Raw genomic sequence first — 27,012 nt, forward strand, 5'->3', positions numbered from 1 at the left:
CTGCGCAGCAGTAAACAAAAAGAAAGGATTGAAATGTTTGCAGTATCATGTGTGATATTGTGTTATGGCTTTAGAGCAGTGGTTTTCAACCTGTGGTCCATGGGTCCCTGGAGGTCTGCAGACTATGTCTAAGATTTCCTTTTGAGGTCTGAACCTCCATTCAAATTATTTTAGGAGTCCACAAATGAAGAAAGGTTGAAAACCGCAGCTTCAGAGAGCCATTTCTTAAAATGACTACAATGGCTGAAAGATTACAAAAATGGCCAGTTTGTGATTAAACAAATTATGCTGTCTAATCGTGCAAGCTTTCTGAACTACTTCACCTATTTTCATAACAGTTTAAACCACTAAACCCTCCTCAACTTTTATATCAGGGGACATTCCTCAGCAACAATGGGTGGTTTTGGTTTCAGTTCAACTCCAAGAGGACAAACGTACAGATCACAACTCACCACAAGAACAGCAGCGCTAATTGGCATCCCTTGCTATCAGCCTCAGTAGAGATGGAAAGGACTGAATGAATACAAAGAACAAATAACCCTCTCAGCCGTAGAGGTGGTCCTTCCATGGCAGGGTTGAATAAGATTGTCAGGGTGGGGTGATAAGCCTGCACTCTTGTGTTACATGTACCATGCCTGCTCCAGATTTAGAAGGCTGAGGTCTCTGGGAATGTCAACCTGACACATATCTTCAGCTGATTAGTGCTGAAAGGGACTCCCCTTGGACATCATCAGTGCCTCTCCATCCCCCTGAGGGGTCACTGCTGAGAGGTCTGAGGTTCTGCCTTCCCTCTAGGGGCCGAGCGCACTGTCTCCACACTCAATACAATGGAGTAAAAAGATTAGATCCAGGAATCAAAGTCAGATATCTCATGTGGTGGAGGATCACTAGGGCTGGCAGAAACATCGATTTTAATCAAAAGCAAATAAAAAAGTGAGCCATATGAACTTTCAGAAAGCTCCTGTGAGCAAAATATATATACAGCTTTGCTCTAAAGAAAAGCAGTTCCATCTGTACTAAGATGTTTGATATTGGCCTCATCTGCAGAAAACCATGGGGCCTGAGTCACTGACAAACTGCATCCTCCTGTGCAGCAAGAGAAGGTAGGTCCCTGGGAGGGCTCACCCCAGGGAAGAGCTGGCAATGATTGTGCCATGTTTTGCCCTAGAAAGAATAAGCTCCATAGGAGTTGCTCCAGAAGAGGCTGAACAGAAAGGTGCTGAATTGATGCTTCTCTCAGTCAACATCACCCTCTTTTGGGGAAACAATAGCTGGCTCCTGCCTCCCCAGCTCAGTAGGGATTCCGTCTGTACTGCAATCTCCACCTGTCCACCGCCCGCTCCCCAAGCTGACTTTCTGCCACTGGAAACCCTGAGCCAGAGTCTTTGCCGGCTTGATGATTCAAGACCATGGTGCTACACGGTTTCAGCCATCGGTTCCTTTTTGGATCCCTACACTCTGTGCGGCATTAGAGGCTTAAGGAACTTTCTTACCAATCAGAAGTTAGACAAGAAGGGACAGCTGAATTCCAGCCAAAAAATTTGTTTTTTGCTATGCCACTCCCCTTGCCCTCCCATTTTGAAATAAATGGGTCACATATTCCACATTTACCTGGGGGGGGAGTGGGGGGGGGAGAGTTAAAGCTTTTTGGAGCCAAAATGAAAGGATGTATAAGGTGCTGTCAGTGACACGTGAAAACAGATTTAATTACCATAGGTGTAAATTGAAGCAAAGGAGTAAAACTGGTGGAACATGCATGTCAAGGAGCGATATGTTTAAGTACTTAAACTTAACACCTTCTTACACCCTCCTGCTAGTTGCTTTTCATGCAACACCCTTTCTTCTCTTTTAGAGTGACTTTCTACATGTAAGTTACATCATTTTACATCCTCTTATTGTCAGTGGGCCAAACTCCACAGTGATGTGTGAAGAGGTATACGTAGCAGCCAAAAGACAGTGTCACTAACAACAACTGAATCTGACCTTTTGATTTTAGTTAACAAGTTACAGCCTTGTTATAAAAACAGACACAACGCTCTATTTCCTTCAACATCCCATGTCAAAAGGCTCTACTTTTTGTGAAGGGTGGCTGGAAACCATTAGTAACACCTGTCTCTGTAAATCATTTTGTAATGCTCCAAGGGAAAGATGCTAATAAATTGCACTGAGCATATTTATGGAACATTTGTGATTTTATCATTCATAAGAACATTGTGGTATTACAGGAGACAAACCACTCTCTTTTATAGGTTAGAAAACAACACATACTTTACATTTATATAGTTCCCACCACCTAAGAATCTTTAAAATATCAATTCATTCTTATAATACCTCTATGAGATACCATAGACTTTATACCCACTTCACAGAAGGACAAACTAAGGCACAGAAGAGTGACTTCTCCGAGTTTACCCAGCACAGTAAATGGTAGAGGTGGAAATGAAACCTCAGAGATTTGCCTCTCCCTATTGTACTAGTTTCTTGCTCTATCCACTAGACAATATTACCTCCCCATTGACTTTTTAAATGTTTTATGAAAGCGCAAGAAAAACATACCGAAAATCTAGCGAAGAATCTCAGAATCTTATCATCCCTGAAATACAGGATTTGATTTAGTTTTTGTGGCAATGTAATCCGAAGAGAGATGAAATAATCTGCTTAACATGTATATAGTTTTTACATATAGCAACCTCACTGTAACTCTCAATTCATTTACAAAGGCTAATTTTTCTGTTCAGTGCTAACAGGAAAACATTGTATGATTATTTCTCTTTCCCCATGAACAAGTTAAGGTTTTGTTCATTTGGATTCTCTACATGAAACTTTCATTCAGTTATTTTCTAGCATCACCTTTTGACGTGATTCACTTCAGGAATTTCCGGGTGGGGCATGAAAGGGAAAAACAAACCAGGAAACTATCTAAGCCTTCTGAATCTCTGAGGGTTTCACTGCTCAACTGTTGTATCTCAGCATTACCATTTCTTCAACCCAACATGGAGTGAAGGCAGTTTGTGAATAATTACAGCTTCTTACGTTACTTCTCTATAAAAGCACTGCTCTAAATCCAGTAAAACGCTGGATACACTTAATGCTCAGGAAAATATTTACACAGATCCATAGTTTTTGGCACAAAGATGACAAAATGAAAATAAAAGGGAACAAACTGGGCAAAATTCAGAAGCAATATGTAATAAGCAAATATAATTTATACTCCCTTATGCTCGCTTGGAGCTCCTTAGACCTTCTTATAGCTACTCTGTTGACGCATAAGGGAGCCTGAACTGATGTTATTTATATGCCAAAGAGTCAGAAAAGCTGAAAGCCAAATTAGAGGGCCCTGAAGTGTATGCATTCTTACGCATTCTTCTGTTAGTTGTTTTTCCTTGATATACCCTCTCCCTTCTGGCATTTCACCTTGTGATGTATAGCACCTAGACCTCCTTTTATTCAGTGAGCTGAGTTCACAGACAGTGCGTAAGTCAGTGTGACTCTAAGAGAGTCTAAGTTGAAGTAATAGAAGTTGGGGAGGCCAAGTGCACTTACTTAGATTCAGTTCTGAATTTAGCCCTTCAAGTCTGCCAGTATCTCTTGCAATTAAATTAGTGACTCAAATTATAATAGTAGTTACAGAGCCCAGACTCAGATTAGAAAGCCAGAAAGGACCATTATGATCATCTAGTCTGACTTGGTATAACAGAGACCACAGAAATTCACCCAGTAATTCCTGAGCCCAATAACCTGTGGGTGAATCAGAGCACCTCGTTTAGAAAGATATCAAATCTTGATTTAAAGACTTCAAGTGATGGAGAATCTACCACACCTCTTGGCAATCTGTTTAAATAGTTAATTGCCTTCTCTATTAAAATATGCACTGCATCTCCAGATGAATTTTACTAGCTTCAACTTTCAGTAACTGACTTTTGAGATATCTTTTCTGCTAAATTAAAGAGACCACTAGTGTTTTCTCCCAATATAGGTACTTACAGAGCATGTATCAAATTGCTCTCAACCTTCTCATCAATAAGCTAAACAGACTGAGCTTCTCAAGCTTCCTCCATGATTTTTAGATCTGAAATCACAGAAATGTTAAAGAGAGAACACAAACATTGCAGCTGAAACAGTTTTAGAGTGAGCCGGCTGCACTGGAAATATTCATACGTTATCCTTATAAAAGCCCTAGCTGGAAGAACAGAACACAGGTGTCAGGGTGTATTCCTCTTTGTTTACTGAAAAAGCTGCTTAAGACAAGACTTTATCTAGCTAGCTATTTATTCCACACTCATTGCTGGACTATTAGAGCATACTGACAGGAAATGATTAGAGTCAGTGTCTGAAAGCAGCAGCATCACAAGTCACCATTTATGTAGCCTCATCCCCAAAGGTCTCTGAATGGTACACACCCTGTCTGACCACATGGTGATACATTTTATAAAATATGGACGGTTCCAATCCAGCATTCAGATTGAAAAAACAGTTATTGTTCTCAAACTGTGGGTCGGGACCCCAAAGTGGGTCATGACCCCATTTTAATGGGATTGCCAGGACTGTCATTAAACTTGCTGGGACCCAGGGCTGAAGCCAAAGTCCATGCCCCACCCCTCCAGGGCTGAAGCCCTCAAGCTTCAGCACCCTCCAGGGCCATAGCTTTGGTCCCCCTTCCTGGGGTGATGGGTTTTGTTGTCAGAAGGGGGTCACGGAGAAATGAAGTTTCAGAAACCCTGGTCTAGACCATCCCTGACAGGTGTTTGTCTAACCTGCTCTTAAAAATCAATGATAGAGATTCCACAACCTCCCTAGGCAATTTATTCTCATGCTTAACCACCCTGACAGGAAGTTTTTCCTAATGTCCAATCTAACCCTCCCTTGCTGCAATTTAAGCCCATTGCTTCTTTTCCTAACCAGAGGTTAACAACAGCAATTTTTCTCCCTCCTCCTTGTAACAACCTTTTATGTACTTGAAAACTGTTATGTCCCCTTTCAATCTTCTCTTTTCCAGACTAAACAAACCCAATTTTTCCCTCATAGGTCATGTTTTCTAGACCTTTAATCATTTTTATTACTCTTCGCTGGACTTTCTCCAGTTGGTCCACATCTTTTCTGAAATGTGGCGCCCAGAACTGGACACAATACTCCAGTTGAGGCCCAATCAGTGCAGAGTAGAGCAGAAGAATGATTTCTTGTGTCTTGCTTACAACACTCCTAATACATCCCAGATTATTTGCTTTTTTTTGCAACTGTGTTACACTGTTGACTCTTATTTAGCTTGTGGTCCACTATGACCCCCAGATTCCTTTCCACAGTACTCCTTCCTAGGCAGTCATTTCCCATTTTGTATGTGTGCAACGGATTGTTCCCTCCCAAGTGGAGTACTTTGCATTTGTCTTTACTGAATTTCATCCTATTTACTTCAGAGTATTTCTCCAGTTTGCACAGATCATTTTGAATTTTAATCCTATCCTCCAAAGCACTTGCAACCCCTCTCAGCTTGGTATAGTACACAAATTTTACAAGTGTATTCTCTATGCTATTATCTAAATCATTGATGAAGATATTGAACAGAACTGGACCCAGAACTGAGCCCTGCAGGACCCCACTCGTTATGCCCTTCTTTGAGATCAACAATCCTCCAAGCCAAGAAAAATATCAGGACAAACCCCTTCACACTTAGGGGAGTGGTGGGCTGATTGAGAAATATACCAGGGAATGCTCAGCATTTTTGCTTTGGATCAGCATGTAAATGGATTTATCTGGAGTGGGATGCTATGACATGATTGGGGTAGTTGTTTCTGACTCATAAAGGGGATGCATCAGATAATACACAATGTGGCAAGATATTGTTTCTGGTTGGAGAAGTCACCCCTTTAGTCTGGTATGGAGAAGAGTGTTTTATACAGACTGTTTAAATTGGAAAACTATTCCTGGATGAGTGTACATTTTACTGGCTGATGGGGCTGGCGTATCTAATCCCTTTCTTGTGACAGAGCTATTACACCTGGATAGAAACATCTGCCTGCCAGCAAGGTTAACATCCCATTATTATTCTCCTGCATTAGCAGTTGGTCGTTTGGGAATTTTGCTTTGTAAGAAAGGGTATGGGCTTTCCATGCCAACTACTGACAGCCGAATACGCAGTCACTAGCTAGTGTATCACCAGAGCGTATAGGAACAGATCATTGTTAAAGTCTGCACTCTCAAAACTCTCAGTGCTCTGCTTTAAATCCTAATTTCATAGTAATTTAAATAAATTCCTGGAGTTTGAAGAAATAAAAAGGCGAAAAAGTCTCACCTACACTTTCATTTTAATTATGTGATTTTTCTGTAAGAATGTGTTCCTGTCTGTATTTTTTTTTTTTTTTACAATGGCAGCATTCCATATAGCACAAGGCTACAGAACATATTTATGCTTAATAAGGTAAACAAAAAAAGTTAGCTTTATAACAAAGTTTGGCATTTGAAACGCGATACAAATGAGGCTTCATGAGATTAAGCAATCACAGGATAACTACACATGCTGCTGGGGCGCCTCTTATGGTAGAGCACACAAGCTTTTCACCTCCCATGTAAGGGAGTTTAAGCTTCTCTTCCATCTTGCTCTTTTCTCATCATGAGACAAAATTATACAACTGGAAGATCAGGACAGCCTGTGCTGAGCTGAACCTGTTCTACCGTGTCCCAGTATATCTATTTGCTGCCTCTATAAATAATTCCATTGTTGCTCCTGCGGTCAGCAACTCTGGCCTTAAGATGTACTTGTGCTCCGAGATGCACTTGTGCTATTTGCACTGGGTACACACATACACCTCTTGACCTCCAAACAAGTGGTCATATCTTCTGCTAGTCTTTTACCTCCATCATTACACTGGGATCTTCACTCTTGGACTGCATTTGTTTCAGATAGGGATTATCTGTACAGTAGAACCTAGAGGTGGAGGGGGTTGGTTGGGTTTGTTGTTTGTTTTTAATATTTAATTTATTTAACAAATTTTATTTACTTTAGACTTCTGACAACTAACTGAGCGGCCAAGGCTGCTCAGGGCCGAACTCTCATGCGCATATCCAGTCAGTGCCTCTCACTCCGTGCGCTCTCTCAGCTCAAGATTAGGCCTCTCCCTATGGATCTTTCCCAGCAGAAAGCTCAAAGATTTTGCTCCTCCCACCTCCACAGTTACGATCAATCGGCTGGTCTTAGCTATGACTCACCACTTCAAACATTTGCTGACTCACAGTCTTTAAAAAGACTTCTTCAAAGAACACAGTTAAATTAGAATGTATGAGCCAAACTCTCTGCTGGAGAAAAAGTCATGCAGAAATTGACCTGGTGTCTTTTTCATAAGAAGACAATAAAATACACTCCGCTTTTTTAGTCGTTCTTTTTCTTTTAATCCTAATTAACACAGAGTTATGTATAACTGAAATATACCTTAATGACCTGATTTTCAAAAGTGCTAGGCACACAGTAGTTTCCATTGCTTTCAGTGTGTGCTCAGTATTTTAAAAATCAGGCCATTTATTTAGGTGACGAAATATGTCAATAGGAGTCTGATTTCAGGCACTCGTTAAAAATCTTGACCTAAGTATTTGATAATTTATACATATTATACCTGGAAAGAGATTCAATAGTTATCACTGTAGCTACAGAAAATGTATTTCACTTAAAGTCATATTGAGGAATTTTTTATTTTCATACACAGAATTGTCAGCTATAAGGTGTTTAATCTCTGTGGTGCAGTTTATCAGATTTCACTGGCATTGCACTGACACTGTAGAAAGTTTTGGTATGAGCTGTACATAGGCAAAAACTTAACCACAAACATTAATGGCCTTGAGATAATTCCCTTTTTAAAAAAAAAAAAAAAAAAATCACATATTCTGTCTCTTTGTGAACATGTCAAGTGTTAATGTGTAATTCTCAGCAGGGTTCAGATTGGGGGGGAAAAAGGAAATGATGCCCTTCCAAGTTTCACCCACAAAATAAACTCCACCCATGTGAGCTTCCAAAATTAGATGCCTCTCAATGTACACTCGCACAGATGTCTTTGCATCAGTTATACTCAATTCATATTTTTCAATTTTTCTTTACAACATGGCAGTTAGATTTTCATTTAAAAAAAAAAGTCAGGTGGGATTCTGTACAGCAAGATAATACTTCCACAGAAGTGCCAATATGGCATATGGGTGTATAGCATCTGTTTCTAAGCCATAGGTTAAAAAATGTATATTTCTAGACCAGGAGTAGTCAATTATTTTTTTGTCAAGGCCCAAATTTCTTGGTCAAGGTATAATCAAGGTCCAGACTCCAGAGAAAATAATAATACAAAACAATAATGATAATAAGTAAATAAAAAGATTTCGCAGTCCATTCAAAAGTGTCTGGTGGTCTGGAATTGGCCCGTGGGCTGCCTATTGACTATGCCAGTTCTAGATCCTGGCCCTTAAGTTGCCACTGCAGAAATTCTAGTTAGCATGTATTCCTTTCCTCCTGCATCTAGAAATTCAATTGCCTCAGCATCTGTGACAATTTGGGGAACATGTCCGTATAACTTACGAATTCTGGGTGATGTTTATAAAGTTATTGTTATGAAATGCTGTCATTTTAAATGCCTCTCTGTGAATGTGGAATTCACCATTTGCTGACAAGCCTCTAGCAAGTACTCACCAGATCAAGGACAATGGAGAGTTGTTACAACGTAATGACTGCCTGGTTAGGTGGAAGCACCTTGGAACTACGGATACCCTAAGGACGGTGCCAGAGGTGGGAAACCAGTTCAATCTAGTTAATCTCTGCAGAGGTCTGAGGCAGAATGAAAAAGTCCCAAACAGGACAAAAAGAGTTAGAAGTAACAAAGCAGGGATTTAAAGAGAACTCACAGGGAGAAAGCTTTGCGAGGGACAGGAAGCTTTGGGAAGGAGAGGAGAAGAGACAGGCATGATTTCGTAAAGAGGTCAGGAGGTGGTTTAGCTGTGAGACCAACCAAGGTCAAATCAAGCTGACCTAGAGAGAGAGAGAGAGAGAGGCAGAGATAGGCTGGCTCCATGGTTCAGGAGACAAGCTACATGCTGTAGTAGAAAGATCTTGGATGCCCCAGAGGACTCTGACACCAGCCCAAAGAATGTTGCATGGTGGTGAGGAAACTGAGGCAGTGAAATGCATGTAGGGTTTATTATTTTTGTCTAGATTTGTGTATTTCTCAGGCTACTAAGCAAAGAATCCTGTGCAAGACCTTGTGTGTTTGTGTTGTGTGTTACATATATCACATGGCCCTGAAGAGGTAAATTGTAAACCCACAAGAGTGGAGTTCTGAGAAGGGGAATGCATACACCATATGGGAGCCTGAAGGATATTCACTGGTCCTATGGGCTAGGCAGATGGTCTGATAGGTCTCAGCTCTCAGGAGAAGGCACTAGACAGAGGATCTGCCCTCCCTCCCCCAACAGTGTGCATAGAGAGACCAAGCCAGAGTCAGTGCCTGTACTCTGTTCAAACTTGGAGGCTTAAAACACACAGAGATTCAGTGTTTAGATCCCCTCATGGTAGTCTGGTGAATGTCCATGAGGGGGATCTTGACTAGATACGTGACACCATTCGTGAACAAGATCTGACAATAACAAAGAGTCATCATCAACTTTTAGTTGTAAATCTAGTCACTTTTTTAAAAGAATGGCATAATAGTTTCATTTGCTACACCTGCCCCTGAATCTCACTGCTAGTTTTTGAGGTGCTGTATCACAACTTTTAAAGATATATATTATTTCTGTCCCCCTATTGCTTTATGAAAGGCCCACACAGAAACAGGAGGAAATGACTAAGGGCCAGATTCTGACTGAGTAGGCTCATTGATCTCAATAGTACGAGTTGGGGCATAAGGTAAGCCTCCAATGTGCATAAAGGTATGAGAATCAGGCTGTAACTGACTACGAAGAGAAACAGTCAAACTGACTCCATGCACAGTGCATAACAGAAACTATGTGGGGGGAAAAAAGCAATGACCAATATTTCTCCAATTGCTTTCAACTCCAGTAACCTTAGGTGTTGTAAAACAGTGGATAAAGAAATTTCAGACATAACTGATTTTTAAATAGACTGTGTCCCCTTGCCCGAATACAGTCTATGTAGGAATGAAGCCTTACACCTGAAAAACTCCAAATGTTACAAAACGCCTGTCAAGCATAGCAACAAAGGTCCCTGTGACCACATCACCTCAGCGCTCTGCTCTCTACACAAGTTGCCCACTGGCAGCCCAGGTCTCTGCCCAAATATTCAAAGCCTTCCATAGGATTACCTCTACCTATCTCCGAGATCACCTCTTCCTCTATGACTGCCAGAAATGGCTGGTGTTTCACTGAAACACCAACAGAGGGAACACATGAATGCAGGAGTCTGGACCTAGACCCATAGGAGCTGGACCTAGACTACAGAACTCACATCCAGATGAGCTAAGAATGACCGTGCAGCAGCTCACCTTTTCAGTATTAACAGCCAGATTCATTGCTTTGATTTAGCTTTCCTCAGTTCTTCAGATATCATGCAACACGCTCACTCACACAAACAAAGTATAAACTAATCAAGCTATTTCTCTGACAGGCTGAAAAGAAAAGGAGGAAGAGAGATTGTTATTGTTATTTCTCTTTGAAATTACTTGGGAGGAGCAGAGATGCTACAGTGATGGGAACCATGTAAATTCCTAGACTAGATACACAGATTAGAGACACAGATTAGCTATATAACATTAATACCCTATTGTACAGAGATGAGTATCAATCCAGTTCTCAAATATCTAGTTTACTTCTTTTCATTTTAAGCTCCCTGATCTTATTTATTGGCAAGAATTTGTTCCTGCCTATTGGATTAACTTAAATGTTTACTTCTATTTTAACAAACAATTCTAATTCTATTCATAGAAAATACCTTGTTACAGTTTTCGCGGGTTGACCTAATGCTTCACTACACATCAAATATCATTTGAATATTTTCCAACCTTTGTAACAAACAAAAGAGAAGATATCTTTGTGCTTCTTTCTAATTCTTTTCTTCAATAGATCCCTTATCTCAGATTTGTACAAAACGTAGCCAAACAACTACCATTAACTATTTGAAAATATACTGGTAGGTTTTTAGTAAAAGGTCTAGTTACATTTGGGACAAGACAAATGTGCTTTAAAAATGTTAGTAATGTATGCCATCATTAACCTTGACACTCCTTCTGCCTAAAAACCCCAACCAAAATTAAAAAACTAAATAAATACTTTTAAAAAACTGAAATTCCACATAAAATAACCATAAAATAACCAAAAGAAAAAAAATTAAAAAAAAATCCTACCAAGCAAATTTTTACCCCAGAAAGAGAAATGCCAGAAACTCTACAAAGTGCACTAGGGACCTCACTGTTGGAATCAATTGCAGGAAGATGGCACAAGATACCAGAGCAATGGGCAACAGTATAAAATCCACAGAGAGATTAAATAGATAGCCACAGGAACAAACTCCTTCTCATGAGCACTTGCAGAACCAAGGTTTAAAATGAAACAAGTATTTTTCTATATAGTGGTAGTTTTTCATCTCTTAAATCTCCGTTTCTTGCAACATGCTCACAAAACGAAATTTCTTTCCAAAGGACCAGATTCTGCCTGTCTTATTCATGCTAAGTATCTCCTCACTCCGTTTGCCAGCTCGGTGATTTCAATAAAAGTACTCATGGAGTAAGATTCTGCCTAGTGTGAGCGTGTCAGAATATGAACCTAAGGGAGAGATGGCAACACTACAAAGTATTGAAAATTTGCCCAAAATGAAGGTTTTATAAAAATAAGCTTTTACAAACCCTAAAATTCATCCCATTAACTGTTTTTTTAATTTCAGTTGATTTTTTTTAAAACCATTCTCCTATAGTATTTGCAACCCAAATACAGCAATAAGACCTGTGTATGAGACCTGCCTGTGAAACTGGCAAATCTATTTCCATTATCCAGGCAGAGTAAAATAACAAAGGTAAACATACAGAGTTCAAAGCAAATTAGATATTTAATATTTCCATGGTATAAATATAAGGTGCTATTTGTAACACAAATAAAGCCACTTGCGCTAGGTTTTTTTTAATCAATACATTATTTTGTAATCTGACAGCATGTCTTTAACATGGGCCTATTCTTTCTGCCTTTTTAATTTAAATTTTCTTTTATAGAAAAAACATATTTAGAACCACAGCAATTTTCCCCAGCAGTTCTAGAACATATAGGACCTCAGGAGGGTCTGATTTTCAAAAGGGCTAATCATTCAGTGCTCTAGTGAAAGTTAACAAGAGCTGCTGGCACCAGGTACCTCTGACACTCTGGCCCTAAGCTACTGTATGTGACAGTGTCCATTTGAAATTTCAGTTTAATATTCATCTATGGCCAACTTGTCTAGCTGCAAAACATATACATCACCCCTCCCTCCCCCATCTGTATTATTTACTTTTAAACAGCAGTGAACAATTCCAGGGAGGATGCCTACCCCAAAATACTAAAGTCCTAGCAACACTGGGCACAAGTCTGACAAATCCTGAGTATAACTCTGAGCCTGGAGCAGGTTTCTTTTGCTATGGTACATAATGGTAGTTGTGGACCTCTTGTCCACGGAGTGTTGACTTGCTATCTCGTATTGATCTCCTCTGCTAGGCTGCTGTGCCCAGCTCCTTTTTATTCAATATGCAGGGAGCCCAGCAAAATCAGCTAAAATCCTTACCTCTGAAGTGTTGGCATACTGACACAAGGTGCTTCAACGAGCCAGATTTTAGCTTATTTCAGTTGGCTGCCAGCATATGGAAATCAGCCAGAAAACGAAACACGGGAGACACAACACAAGTGAACAGAGCTAAAGGAAGGAGTACAAGAGAAGGCTCAAGTGAAGGAGGAATGGAGGTGGCTGTGTAGGCAGACACACAACACAGGGTCCAGGAGAGAGACAACCCAGTACCTTAAGTGGAAAGGTGGACATATATATACACATCCATGCGGAGACACCAAATACCTAAAATGGTGGTGGGAGTGGAAGTAGCAAAACAGGGAGCATTTGGCTAGTGGATAAGTGGACTGAGGATCAGTACACATGGGTTCTATTCCCCCCTCTGCCTTGCTGTGTGCCCTTTGGCAAGTCACCTCTCTGTGCCTGTTTCCCCTCCCATCCTTACAGGTCTTGCTTATTTAGACTGCAAGCTCTTCTGGGTAAAGACTGTCTCTTACTCTGTACAGTGCTCAGCACAATGGGGCCCCAATCTCAGTAGGTGATACTGCAATACAAACAACATGAGGCGAGGGGAATACAATACGACACAAGGGCCAATGAAAAAGCACTGCAGATGAAATCACGGCACAGGCACAATAATATACAGCAGAAGCCATGGAGCAGAAACAACAAAACATTGAAGACACCACAAAAGGAGGGGGGAAAGAAAAGAGAAAGACCCCCATAAGAACATAGGCCTGACAGATAATACATATCACAGAGGGTGGACACTGATAATAAGCAAGATGGGGGGCGGAGGAGGGGGTTTCCACTTACTACATGCCATCAGAACCTAACTCTCATGCACCAGCATTTTCTAGGTGTGTCACTGTCTCCCAATAATCTTCACGCTCCCTATTCCCTTTGAAGGTCAGTGGACATTACCTGAAGAATCTTGCTGCTATAGAACACACACCTCCAATAGTGAGCTGCTGTAATGCTCCAGGGAATACATTCAACTCCCCACAGCTTTTAACCGCTTTGGGCTTGATTGCCACAGCCCTTCCTTAGCAAGCAAAGAGGAATCAGGTTCTCAGTATTTCCCTGCTCAGACTGTGATACTGGCTAGGAGCAGGGGCAACTCACCTGATAACACTCCTGTAAAAGCAAATGAGTGAGGAAGGGATAGACAGGAGTGGGGAACGGGAGAAGCACAACTCCACCCCTTGCTCCCAACTTGCCAGTCACAGTAGCTGTCTGGATGCAGAATAAGCTGCTCCGCAAAAAAGCATGAGGTAGCTTATTCCCTCCTTAAAGTAAGGGAGGAGTTGGGGAGGAATTGTGACTGTCTTGAGTCACAGTCCCTCCACCAATCAGCTCCTAGAGCAGAGAAGCAACACACCAGCCCTTCCTCACGGAAGATTGTAAAGCCACCATCTTGCTCTTGGTAGTAAGCAATGGCATTGCAGTTCTGCTGGGAAAAAAAGCAGCAATGAGCCATTCTTGTTTATATTTCATTACCATAACTAAAGCAAAAATCTGGGATCCATAAATTATAAACATCTGTCTTAAAGTCCATTTCTCAGCATTCATATAATGCACGTCGTACCCATTAAGAACAAGCTCATTTTGAAAAGTGCAGATACTTCCAACAAAATAATAAATGAAGCACATACTACGTTCGAAGCCAAAATGAAAAAAGCAACAACAACAAAAAACAACCCGAAAATAAATCCTGGCAAGACGCATCATATTTGGAGCATATGAAGTGAAAGACCAGCTGGCTCAATGAATAAGTATTTATTGAATACTATTTATCTAACGCCTATCAGTAAACAACTCCTTTTCTACACCAAGTTGCCCTGACGATTAACAAAGTACCATAGCCAGTGATAATTATCCTGAAGTAAGACTCACCTATCATTGATCAAGAGCAATCCTCAAGCGACATCATCAAAATTCAGTACGTCTTGCAAAGACATTTGTTCCTATTGTGACTGATATCAAAATAGCAGTGATACATTTGGGCTAAGGAGTGGAGCATTGGACTGGTCACTAGTCACCTCTGCCAGTGAGATTCTATGCAGCTCTGGGGACTGAAGCGGCTCCTGGCAAAACTCGGACAGCCCAGTTGGCCTATCCAAGTGACAGCCGTCTCCCAGGGATGTCCTGCAGGCCACAGCACAGCCTGGAATCTCAGCAATGGTGGATGCTGCGACCCCACCCCCGTGATGCCTCTCCCATCACCAGCCCTGCATCAGGCAGTGCCCTTATGCTGAGGCTTACTCACAGGACCTTAGAGGGCAGCATTACAGCTGTCTTTACTGTGGGAAGTCTCCCCTGGAAGGAGCCATGGCTTTCAGGACCCCTTTACACTGCTCTGTCCCTTTTAGCTGGTGTAAAAGGGCCAGAGCAGTGGGTTGATCTTACCCTGCGTTTTGAACCAGCTAGGATAATAACTCAGTCTCTGGCTTCAGATAAGCCGTTTAAAGCTACATTTTCAAAAGTGCTCATCTTGGGACACCTTGGGTCTCATTTCAGAGGTGCTGAGCACTTTATCAGTTAGGTTATGAGAGCTCAAATTTTCTGATTAATCAGAGAATCAGAGGTCACTTCTGAAAATTTTGCCTTTAAACTTCCCTGGCTACTGCATCCATACCTATAAAATGGGGATAGTATCACTTGCTTCTCCTCTCAGAATGGGTTGAGAGGATTAGCTAATGTTTGTACAACTCTCTGCAGATCTAAATCATTGTATCAAGCTAAGCAATTTTCATCAAAGTGGGTCCATTGAGGGAAGAGCAAGGCAGCAAATGAAGGATACAAAACTTATTTCTTTTTCTGTTCAGTACAATTATTTTTTGAATTATGCTTGCACAAAATCCCACCAACCCACCCATCACAGTAAATTAATGTTTGTGCTATTAGGTTTAGACAATCTTACACTAATGGTTTTTCAAACCACAGGAAATTACACGTTCCTCAGAGACAACTGTATACAGTTATACTAATTCTGTAAAATGGCTGAGATAAAAGGTTGAATCTGACTGGCCAATGAGCATTCTGAATTAAACGTATAAGAGCAGTCTTTTAGGTCAGGTGGACTTGGTAGCCATATTATTGGAGTTTTGTTATTTTGTTTTTTTTAAAAAAAGGTATAACAGCAATCTTCCAATTCAAGAAATGGCATCTGAGTCTCATACCTACACTTGTGGGGCAATTACAGGCACTTGGATTCACAGTGCACAGTGTTGGTCTCCTGCTACAGCCAGAAGTCACCCAGATTTATTTTTAGTTCACCTGTCTTCGTACTTGATCCTTCACACATTACATCCTAGAAATGGCACTGAAAATTACAAACTTACTGGGAATACCTGGTTCACCTAATGTTTCTTTAGGATGTAAAGCTGGAAAACAACAAAGAGAACACATACACAAAAGTCTGCGAGTCTGATGATCTTCCAGGCAGAAAGCTCCCAACTGCTTTGCTAAAGGCCATAGCAATATGTCTCCTTTACGGTTATTTTCACAAAGGATTGTTTAACAGTACTTACAGGAGTTCTATCTTGACACAGTATATGCTCCTCTAATATAGCATAGGGGAGGCATTTAGATTATTAAGTCATGCTGAAAGTTTTGCCGAATGTTTGAAAGACTCAGTGCTGCTGTCTTTTTTTGATGTCTTTCAGGTATTGTTTCTCACTCTTCTTTGAGCGCTAAAGGTAGCTGTCATCGACACAGAAAGAGACGCAGACTTGTGTATATCCTGTTTGGTTCTCTTTTCAGTACTAGCCTTCCTTTCTCAAAACCATTTTAGAAGTACATATTTCATTTACAAGCTAAGCAAGTAAGGACATATAATAAAGTTCAATTATATAGGTAGATTATTGGTTCTGTATATCAGCTAAAAGGAATACAGACAGTCGTGAATATGTGGTATTGAAAGCATTCTTGTTTTAGGCAATATCTGCAGTTCTGATCTTACATATATTTTAAAAGCATGGCTATTAGTAGGTGAAAGGCAGATATGATATTCCAGTATGAGTAAGAAATGAATGCCACAGACATGTTCATCTTTACAGAATTTCTTGTTTAGGTCATATCAAAAATATAACATTTTACAAAATAAATTTTCATTTTCTACTCACAAGTACTGGTCCCCAAAAACATATTGTTGTAAGTTCACTAAAATTTGAATTGATATTTTAAGTAGTACATTACCTTCATTAAATATAAAATCATGTTCTTGAATCACAGTCATGAAGCGCTCCAAACTACCTAGTTCATATTTAATATTTCAGAGTTTGTTAAAGCTGGAACAAGGGATCATTAACACAGTACACCTTTGTTATGAATCAAAAGAGGTAGGGAAAAGGCGATAAAACGGGAAGATAAAAATAAAAACTGTATTCCCCATTATCTTTACCCTTTTTTAATAGCATCCATCAATTTGCCCGTTACCAACAAGCTTAACTTATTTATAAGCATACCCCAAAATAAAAGGTCAGACAAATTTGAGGCAGAGCCGGGTAGAACAGAAATAAGGATTGCAGTCTTTGTCTGTAGTGAGAAGCGCTTCGTCCCCTATAAAGCAAACGCACTGGCAGCATGTTTTAAAGACAGCAATTCCTTCCCACATAAGGAAACTAAGAAGTCCCCCATATGGCTAAGATTTCCAAGACCATTTCTTCCACTGCTTGGCTATCATCAGCTTCCTTATTCTTCCAGAAGGCATCCGTGAGCATGCGGGGAGAGGGGATAAATTACTACAAGCCTTTAGACAGGTTTCAGAGTAGCAGCTGTGTTAGTCTGTATCAGCAAAAAGAACAGGAGTACTTGTGGCACCTTAGAGACTAACAAATTTATTTGAGCACAAGCCTTTAGCATAGCCCACCCTCCATAGCACCATGGAATTAAGGTAGGCTTATCATTCTCGCTTTGTCAGTACTTTTTGCAACCAAAAGAAGAGCAGGAATGAAAACGCAGTGAGTTCCTGAAATCTAGGCGTAACTTCTTGCACCATAATTATGCATCCCAGTTTTATAATCCATTCTGACATAGAAGTATTTCAGGTTCTCTTGTCTCCAAGCCTTGTGAAACCCCTTCAACATGATATTTCTTAATCTCAGCTTGTTTTCCAGGTCATCAATTCAATATCTCAGGGCTTTGCTCGTTTTGGAATTCTCTGTCAAAACAGCATCTTGTCCATCAATAGTTATTTCCATATCTTCGATTTCCCTCTCAGCTTCCTGTAGTCTCGAGCTAAAGGTTACCAACTTCTTAGCCAGGAAGGCAACTGCAGCCTGCATAACATTGCATTTGTTCCTAATATCCACAGCTTGCCTTTTAAGCAAATCAAATAATATTTGATCATTCAGCTCTGCGCCTCCTGTTGGTGTGAAGCTAAACACAGAAAGGTCAGACTCACAGGCAGCATCAGTACTGAACTCTAAATGGTACAGGGTATTTGATCTTTAGATACAGCATCATGGAGGCACAGACTGTACAAAAAAGGTAAGGGGAATAAACTAAACAAATAGTTATTAAGAAAGACAGTGTCATTTTGGTACACCCATGAGAATCTCTCTACTTCATCTCTCTAACATACAAGACAAAATTAGTTTGCCACGGGAAGCTTTGATTTAAAAGATTGAGTCCGTTAAAGATGCCAGTTCACAAAGTATGAACAAAGCAATGTTTGATTCGTATTCCATGGGAAAAAAATCTGTTCAACAACTTTCTTCTTAAATAAATTTTAATCACACAGCAGTGAGGTCACTTCTACTATGTAACACCCTATAAATCAACAGCCACCCCACAGTACCATCCATAAAACAAGTCATCAAGAATCAAATGTCTGTACATAAGGAACCAAAAATTAGAGGTCTCTACATCATAACAAACACAATCTAATATGGTTTAGGACTTCTACTTATGATCTGTACCAATCAAATGATCTGAATGACACAAATATAATGCAAGAGAGGAGTGTTCTAGCAATTTGGGTCTACAGAATGTTATCTTTATAATTTGATTGAAAATTCAGTTAAATTTTCGTATTTCAACACTTTTTATATAATTAGATCTTTCTTGATTCATAAAATCAGCTTTGCCAAAATAAGCAAAGGAGGGAAATTATTCACATAACTGTTTTTTTTAAAATAGCAAATAAAAGTTCTACCGTTTTGTATCTGAGAGTCAGAGAAATAATCCTCCGCCCTGGTTTTACAATGAAAGGTTGAAAATCTATCCACTGCTAAAGAATGGCACATCAAGAGATGAGAGTTCATTACAAGCCAACATTATCAACACAGACAATAAAGCTAAAGAACCCACCTGGAGACTCAGACTCTCAATTATAGGGTAAACTGAGTGAAGGGCTTTGTTTCACTTGCATATTTAGAGATGACTATATCATCAACTAAGATCCCACAAGACAAGTACAATATTGTGGGTATTCTCAAAATGACGACACTGAATTCTGATTAAAAAATTATAGAACTACAAGCCAATGACAGATCTTCAGTCTTCACCCTGTTCCTTCCTTTAGTAACTACGCTTATTCTCTTACAGAAAATGAACATCATTATAGACATTTAAAACAAGAGACAACATGCAAGACATCATGCACTGTAATTATACTTCTATATGTATAAATCATACCTCAATTGTGGGAGAGAAAGAAGCAGGCAGACAGTGGATAAGAAGCAGAAAGCAGATGCTATACAAATTAAAGTAATATAAAATAAATCCATACATCTAGAGAGGAGTCAGTACATAGGATCAACTTGAGATTCAGTTATGGTCTTGTGAGGAATCTATATTTTAAAAATATATATGGTGCTTATCTAGAACACATTGCCATACAGAACTGTACATGCTTTCTGAGCATCATCCTGCACCATTTAGGTTAATGAGATTTTTACCATTGGCCTCACTGGGAGCAGGATCAAACTACATATTTGTAAATCCAGTTAAGCAATATAATATATAATTGTAATCAACTGCATACGAAACTCGGTATGTTATTTTCTGCACATACAATTCTTAATCTGATATATTTTGTGTTTGTGAAGGTTTGTGCTGAGGGGATGGCTCTCTTTATAAAAACATTTCTTTCTAAACTTCTTTCCAGCACTCAATATTGTCTGCATGCATGTGAAAGCAATTGCAAAACATAGCTACACAAGTACTCACAACATGTACCTTGACAATATATGAGTAAATCACTGTTCTCAGTTTCCCCGTTCTGCCCATCTGCAGTCTTTTGGTATGGAACAACTATATCATAAAAGCGCCTATTCACACATGCTTTTGATATTACACTATTTAATCACATACAGCTGTAGCTTATGAGACTGTTACAAAACAAAATTTTAATGTAGCATTGGAAGCAAGTCCTGGAGAAACATCAACCACTTTTCTCTACATACAGTTTCTATCATTAAAAGATTTTTAAAAAAACAACAAAACAACCAATAATAAAAACAACCCACTCATTTAAAAAAATCTGCTCCTCTTACTGGAAGCTTCAGAGCGGGCATGTCTGTAAAGTGAACTCCAAGTCTCTTCCAGAAATACTGATAATGTCAAAAAACCTGCTTAAAATCATATCAGTGCAAAACCAACACTATCCAGACTCCTTAGAGAAAGACCTGAAATGAACTCAGGCATTTATCTCTGTACGCAGTTCTTCTTATCTGGTTTTTAATTCACAGAAATCTAAGAGCCGTTGATCTGACGATTTTTTCTCAAGATATCTGAGTTAAAGAGATACATATATCATCTTGTCTATCTTACTCTTTTAATAAACACAGATGCATAGTAAGAGTAATTTTAAACACCACGGTTTGCTTTTAGATATGCGCCATGTATGAAATACTGTCAATAATATGTAAGTTATAGCAAGATTATCACCTGACCTGGCAAACTGTACCTTTTCTCATGTGAGTAAAGTTAATTATTCATATGTTTGCGCAAGATACAGCCCTATGACATACATAAACCTAGAAGGATTAGATTTTTGTCGGTAAATATCTATTTCATTGTACCAGCAAAACCAATTAAACATATTTCCATTGCTGATTGCCTATCTGTAAATTTTGGTTAAGTAAGAAAAATGCTGCTTGAGAACTTAAATAAGTTTGATTTAAGGATATTCACTTTGTATCTTTTGATGTGATGTCAACAATTTGTGTTTTAATGTTTATAAAGCGTTAGCTTCTGGATCCTCAATGTCTACAATTATTTAATGATTGTCTAGCCCCTCCCTCTGTCTGACACCCCTCAATTTCCTGCAACAGTGAAAATTTAAATCAATATTTTTTTTAAATGCTGAAAAACAAACATCATCATCCATGGAAATTATAAAAACATAAACACTGAATTCTGCCAAGCCTAGCCATACAGGCAGATCCAACTGCTCTAAAAGGAGGGGGGGATCTCATCTTACTCTCCCACTTTTGTTTTTTATTTCAACAGATTCACACTGAAAGAAGATCAACTAAAATACAACATCATTTGAGAATGATACTGCCCTTTATAGCAACAGAAGTATTTTTAAACTTAAGAATGTGTAAAAATACATGGCAAGTAGTACTGAAAGACGAACAAGCATATGTGTTTCTGATTTTCTAGGGAAGATGCAGCATACCAGAGTTAGATATTAACGTAGTCAAAAATATAATCAGTGTTTAAACAACATTTTAATTCCATTTAAACAACTGCATATATCTTAAAGACATCTGTCAGAGATATTTTTTAAAATGCTATAATGTAGTGAACCAACCAAGAGCTAAGTACATACAAATTTCATTCCCAGAAATGTATTTCTCTATTTGCAAGTGTTTGCTTTTACTTTGGCAGTATCACACAGGCTCCAGCTAGACTTTTGAGCCCTGGCGACAGTCCAGGTTGCAGATGGTTGAAAATGCAGCCTGAAATCAGTGTGCGGTTGATGAATTACTCCTTACACCTGACCCCTACCTCACACCAGGCACCAAACACAATCTGAACACTACCAGTCAGAAAAAGCCCTGTCAGGCATCTTAGTATCTGGAACTCTTTCTTCTAGGCCTTCTGTATGTCCAGATGGCCCAAAGTGGGGAATGCAGTAAACTGACTAAACTGCAATGTGAGTGAGAAAAGAATTCTGGCTCAGTAAGTGCAAGGTAGTGGAGAGGTATGGAGAGCTGTGTGTGGGTTCTAGAGATTTGTTTTATAAATGAGGCTGATACAGGGAAGAAGAAGTGTTCCAGCACACAGACAACTCAAAGCAGTTCTTGACTTGCTCAGGTCAAAGAATGACTTAAAAATGGAAAAAAGAAAAAAAGGAGAGAGAATGGAGGATTTCATTCTTTTAAAAAAAATGTTCATACCCAAAGTGACTTTTAAAAAGTGTAACAATTTCAGCACCATACTAGCTTGAATTTCCAGGGCTTCTTTCTCAAGTTTGTGCAAATATTGTCACACATCTGCCTCACTTACCAATTCATTCTTTTTCATACCCCTTTTTGTTTACTTTTCTGTTAACATCCATGCCAGATGGGTTTTTATTCACACAGATGTTGTGAAATAGCTGTTCTTCCTATTACACATATGTGCAAGGCAGGGTGTTTGCACACAGGTATTCACTACTGGTGCCACCCTCTGTTTCAGCCATCCAATCAGGAACCGGAGTTAATACCATGTGACTTCGGTGACCAATGAATAATAAATAGTGAACAGACAAAGATCTAGCAAAGCAAATAGTATATGAAAAACTGGTAAGCGGAAATATGTTCATATAAAGTGCTGGTCAAACGATCGTGAAAAATAAATCCAGAATAATCAATGTCTGTCCGCAGGTAACTGCAAACAGAAAATGACTCAATTTATTCAATGCTCTGTTTTCTAAGAATGGTCTTCCCAGCCTTAATTCTGACCATGAGCTGCAAAGGCCAAAGGAAAGACGCAAGCACTATTACTTCAAAAGACTCCATCAAATATGTAAAACCATGTGGGCGAAATCTTTTTTTCCTCATGCCATTCCTAATCATTAAATGAAATTACACATCACTCAGTCTTTTCTCCCAATGTTTAAAAAAAAGAACTACTCTGTCAGGCAAGAGATCAAAAATGGAAATTCAAAGACTGGGGCAAGATTAGGTACTATGATATTCTTATAAGTGGATTTTTACAACACAGTTACATAAACTAGTTGGTTTCTTAGTTATTCTGTCAACACACACTCACCACTCGAGTAACATTTCATTGTCAAGCAGTTCAAAATAAAATCAGAGTTCCCTAAACTACAGGAAATAGTGTCATATGCATGTGACATGTGAACATATTCTTTGCAGCAAGAACACATGAAGCCACATATTCCTAATTTATAACAGTAACAAACATGTTTGATTTTAAATAGAATTCATAACATGCCTAGAATAAGCAAGTTCTACTCTCAGGACTTAGCTAAGAAAGTTCAGACAATTCAAGCTAATTCAGTAGTGAGCCAGTTTCATGACAGAAAGAAAAAAATACCTTTTCTTTCAATCCCTCTGTTTGTCCTTACAGGACATATTAAAGACATTATAATCTCCTTTACAAAACTGAACCTTTTAAAATTTTTGAATTATAGTGGGTTTGTATGAAACAGCCATTAAAGTTTTAACTTCAGTGGTGGCATCTTATAATTAAGATGCTCAACTAATTTGAATAATCAGACTGTGTGTTTCATGTTCTGCATGAGGCATTTGTAAAACCTGAGACAATCACCCAGACATGTGGATCCTATTCTTCTATTTAACATTCTTTAGACCATACAGTTATTAATGTACACCATTATTGCTTAACAACATGTTAGCTATATTAGAAGGTACAAATGTGGACTATATATCTTGTGAACTTTATTCAAACCTGTACAAAACCCCTACAAAAAGCTGTGCTACACAGTACTATTGTACTTTTTCAGAACAGCTGAGATTAATTTACAGTGTGAGCAAAGCAAAAGCAAAGCACTTGATCTGAGAATGTGAGGAAAACATTTAAATTTCAGAACATTGTATATTTAATGTCCTGTTGCTCTGTGCTTTATGCATTGAACAAAAATGGCCCCAGAAAGCCTAAAATTCCTTTATATGATTTTAAGTTAATGCATTCCCCATTCCCTGTGTATGAATATCCAGATATGAACACACATTCACAGCTGAATTCTAAAATTTTGTTTAACACAATAAGCAGCATAGTTTCAAGAAAATAAAACAGTTGTGAATTTCATAGCACAGTTGAAATCATACAGTGGTATATGAGTATGTGTTATCGTGATAACTGATACAGTTCTCTATCACGTTATTTGATTACCCAAATATTGGCTTTAGACATAGAATGGATCTAAATACTCTAAAATGTCCCAGAAGCTGATGGCTAGCTTTAAGATAACAAAATCCAGATGCTGCCTGTCTGCACTACTCTAAACTCTTTAGGACTATAGTACAGAAATATATATGTGTGTATTTATTTTATTACTTAGGTTTGAGAGAGAGAAATTAATGCCATATAATATTACAAATCTACAATAAATTTTATCTACCCTTGCAAAAATAATGCTTGTGTTCAAATATATATTTACACTCACATGCACACACATACAACTTTTCACAAGAGTAGATAATTTTATACTCTATAACACAATAGATAATTATAGATAATATACAATTAAGTAATATTAATTTATTCTCCAAAACCTTCAGGTTAAAAAGTCATTGTGTGGAAAGCAGTTGTCACTTTCAACTGGATCACCAGGCTAATTTCCCCAAAAAGCATATTTTACAAAATAGAAAGGGAAGTTAAAAAAAGAGGAATGGCAAAATTTAAGTTACATGAGTAAAAGAGATGTCCAGTATTTCTCATCCAGTACTTGACGCTATTGTTCTTTCAAAAAAATATCCATAAAGTGTTTCATGTCTTTGGCTTGCCAGGTTTTGAGGAATGGCATCAGTCTGCATCCCCAATCCTCCAAACAGTTGAAGCTACAGCCAATATTGCAGTCAAGCTAGCAATGGGATGCTGCTGCTGCTGCACAATACGGACTAAATGGTCACAAAGGTAAAATGCTATTTGAATCGACCTTGAGGGGGAAAAATGGTGAAACAATTACCCCTCGCCCTGCCCCCAAAATGGGTTGTTCTCACACAAAAATGCTGCACAGTATAGTTAGAGAAAGCACACAGCAAACAAATGAGAGGTAATCATGTTATGAATTACAAGGCTATAATCACATTGAGTGGTTCTGGTGTCATCACAACTCCAGCCAGCCTTAGTCTCCATTTTCACAATTAGTTAATTTATATAATGCAGGGGTCTGGCTATAATCGTTAACAGAAAAGTAATTTTATTGGCAAGGAAACGTAACTTGGCCTTTCAATAATAACTAGCTCAACGTGTTTGAGACCAAAAGTAAACCCCTCTCCCCAAAGTCAGATGTGTCCTATGTGCTTAAAACTGCCATTTAAATTGGGGTGACGTGTGTTTGGGGGCTGGAGGTTACCAGGGGGTTTTTTTTTGGCTTTAAAAAAAAAAAAAAAAGAATGTTAGTTCATTGACTCAAACTGTTAATCTTTGGCTGTGAGGTTGCACTTTTCTTTACGATGCCCTAACCGGTTTGCAAAGTTGTTTTTGTTACTGGTTGCAAAAGAGACCCTTTTGGGCAGCAGATTATGGTACAATGTCATTAGGGAAAAACAAAGCATGATTTAACTAATTAAAATCCAGGTGTCATGGACTTCATTCAGTCTTGTTGGGAGATGCAGACTGGCCTTCCAGGGCCACTGACATTGAAAAAAAATGAAACCATGTTTGGTGCTTTTTCTGAGAGTAGCTACTATCTATTTCTAGCCCTATCAAATGTAACAGCATGCAGCCAGATCATTCTCAATATTTAATGCAACATTAAAACCAGTTCAATACATCAGAGCAAACTCCAAAAGATTTACAGTAGGTTAGTGCCTTGTCCACCCCAGAACCACACAGCATCTCAGACTTCACTGATTAAAAGTTTCAGTATCCACTGCGTCTCTGCTAATGGCAAAATGCTTTTGAATGCCAAATAAATTGTACAGATCACTGAAACAGTATTTGCATGCCTGATTCTGTCCAGAGCGATCTCCAGCCTATCGCATCATCAGGTATACTTGGCTTCGATAATAGTAACCACATTTATTGTAGGAAGAAGGGAATCAAAGGGATTAACTAAAGATAGTAGTCAAAATAAATAAATAAATAAATAAATGCATAAACCCTAACCTTCCTGTTTCTGGCTATTAGCTCTGCCTGACATGATACTGAATTCAAGGGGAAAACAAACAAACAAACAAACAAAAAAAAACCCTGTAATTTATGCAACTCCACCACCCAACCTTCATATGATATCATATTAAGACTGCTGGACAGGCAGGGAACTGCTGTACCATACCTTGGTTTGGAGATAATGAGGGTAGTAGTAAGTGTACTGAGGGTACATTGGCTGCTGTTCCAAGCGTTTGCCCATGTAGCTGGAATCTTTCTCTCCGATGCAGGGAACTCGTTGACAGGGTGTAGTGCCCCAGGCCTTTCTTCCTCTTAAACCACTATTCCTGACAGTACTGATGAGGCTTTCGAGACTTCCTTGCCTTCTACTGCTCACAAGGTCCAACACAGCAAGAATAAAAACAAAAACAAAATATAGTAGAGCTAAAAAAAAAAAAAACCCCAACAAAAAAAAAACCTTGCCTTGTTCCCCCCCCCCACCCACCCACCCACACACGCCCTCCTGCACTCAGGATACAGCGTTTTCCTTCCTAGCCCGTTTGTCTGTAGTAATGTCAATTGCCAGTGTCTGTAGGGGAAAAGTCCTGTGAGAGAAATGAGCAAGACAGTGGAACTCCAACCCGCTTTTCCTCGCTCTCTTCTTCCTCACCCCAACCCCCCTCCCCTTTATTATTTAAAAAATAAAATTAAAAAATATATATATATATTTTTTTAAAAAAGCAGCTTTCCACAGCCTACTTGCTGCTAGCCCCTCTCACGGTGTGACATGGTGTTCAGGGCTTGGCTTGTCTTTCATTCAAACCCCCTCCTTCCAGCCGGTGTGGGTGGAACTACAGCGAGCCTCTCCCTCGAGAAGCAGACGCAGTCCAGAAGGCTGCAGTATTTCCTCCAAGAAGAGACCGCCTGCTTTTCTCAGCCCCTGCTGCAAGCGAAGTCCCGATTCCCTCTGCTGGCTATCTCGGAAAGCAAAGCAATTTTACAGCAGCGCTTGCCGGTGTAACTTGCACCCGGGGAACTTCAAATGCCGGCAG

At 39.2% G+C, this 27,012-nt stretch overlaps 1 protein-coding gene across 2 annotated transcripts in view; it reads right to left on the reverse strand.

The window, feature by feature from the left end:
• Positions 1-26,222, reverse strand: part of RBMS3 (RNA binding motif single stranded interacting protein 3) — a 547,537-nt gene extending 521,315 nt beyond the window's left edge. For both annotated transcript variants that reach the window (XM_077809306.1, XM_077809305.1), the window contains exon 1: positions 26,148-26,222. In XM_077809306.1, the coding sequence (XP_077665432.1) occupies positions 26,148-26,222 (75 nt within the window). The remainder of the gene's footprint in view (positions 1-26,147) is intronic.
• Positions 26,223-27,012: the final 790 nt, after the last annotated feature.

The sequence above is a fragment of the Eretmochelys imbricata genome, chromosome 2, assembly GCF_965152235.1.
Source record: "Eretmochelys imbricata isolate rEreImb1 chromosome 2, rEreImb1.hap1, whole genome shotgun sequence".
In the NCBI taxonomy this organism is placed as follows: Eukaryota; Metazoa; Chordata; order Testudines; family Cheloniidae; genus Eretmochelys; species Eretmochelys imbricata.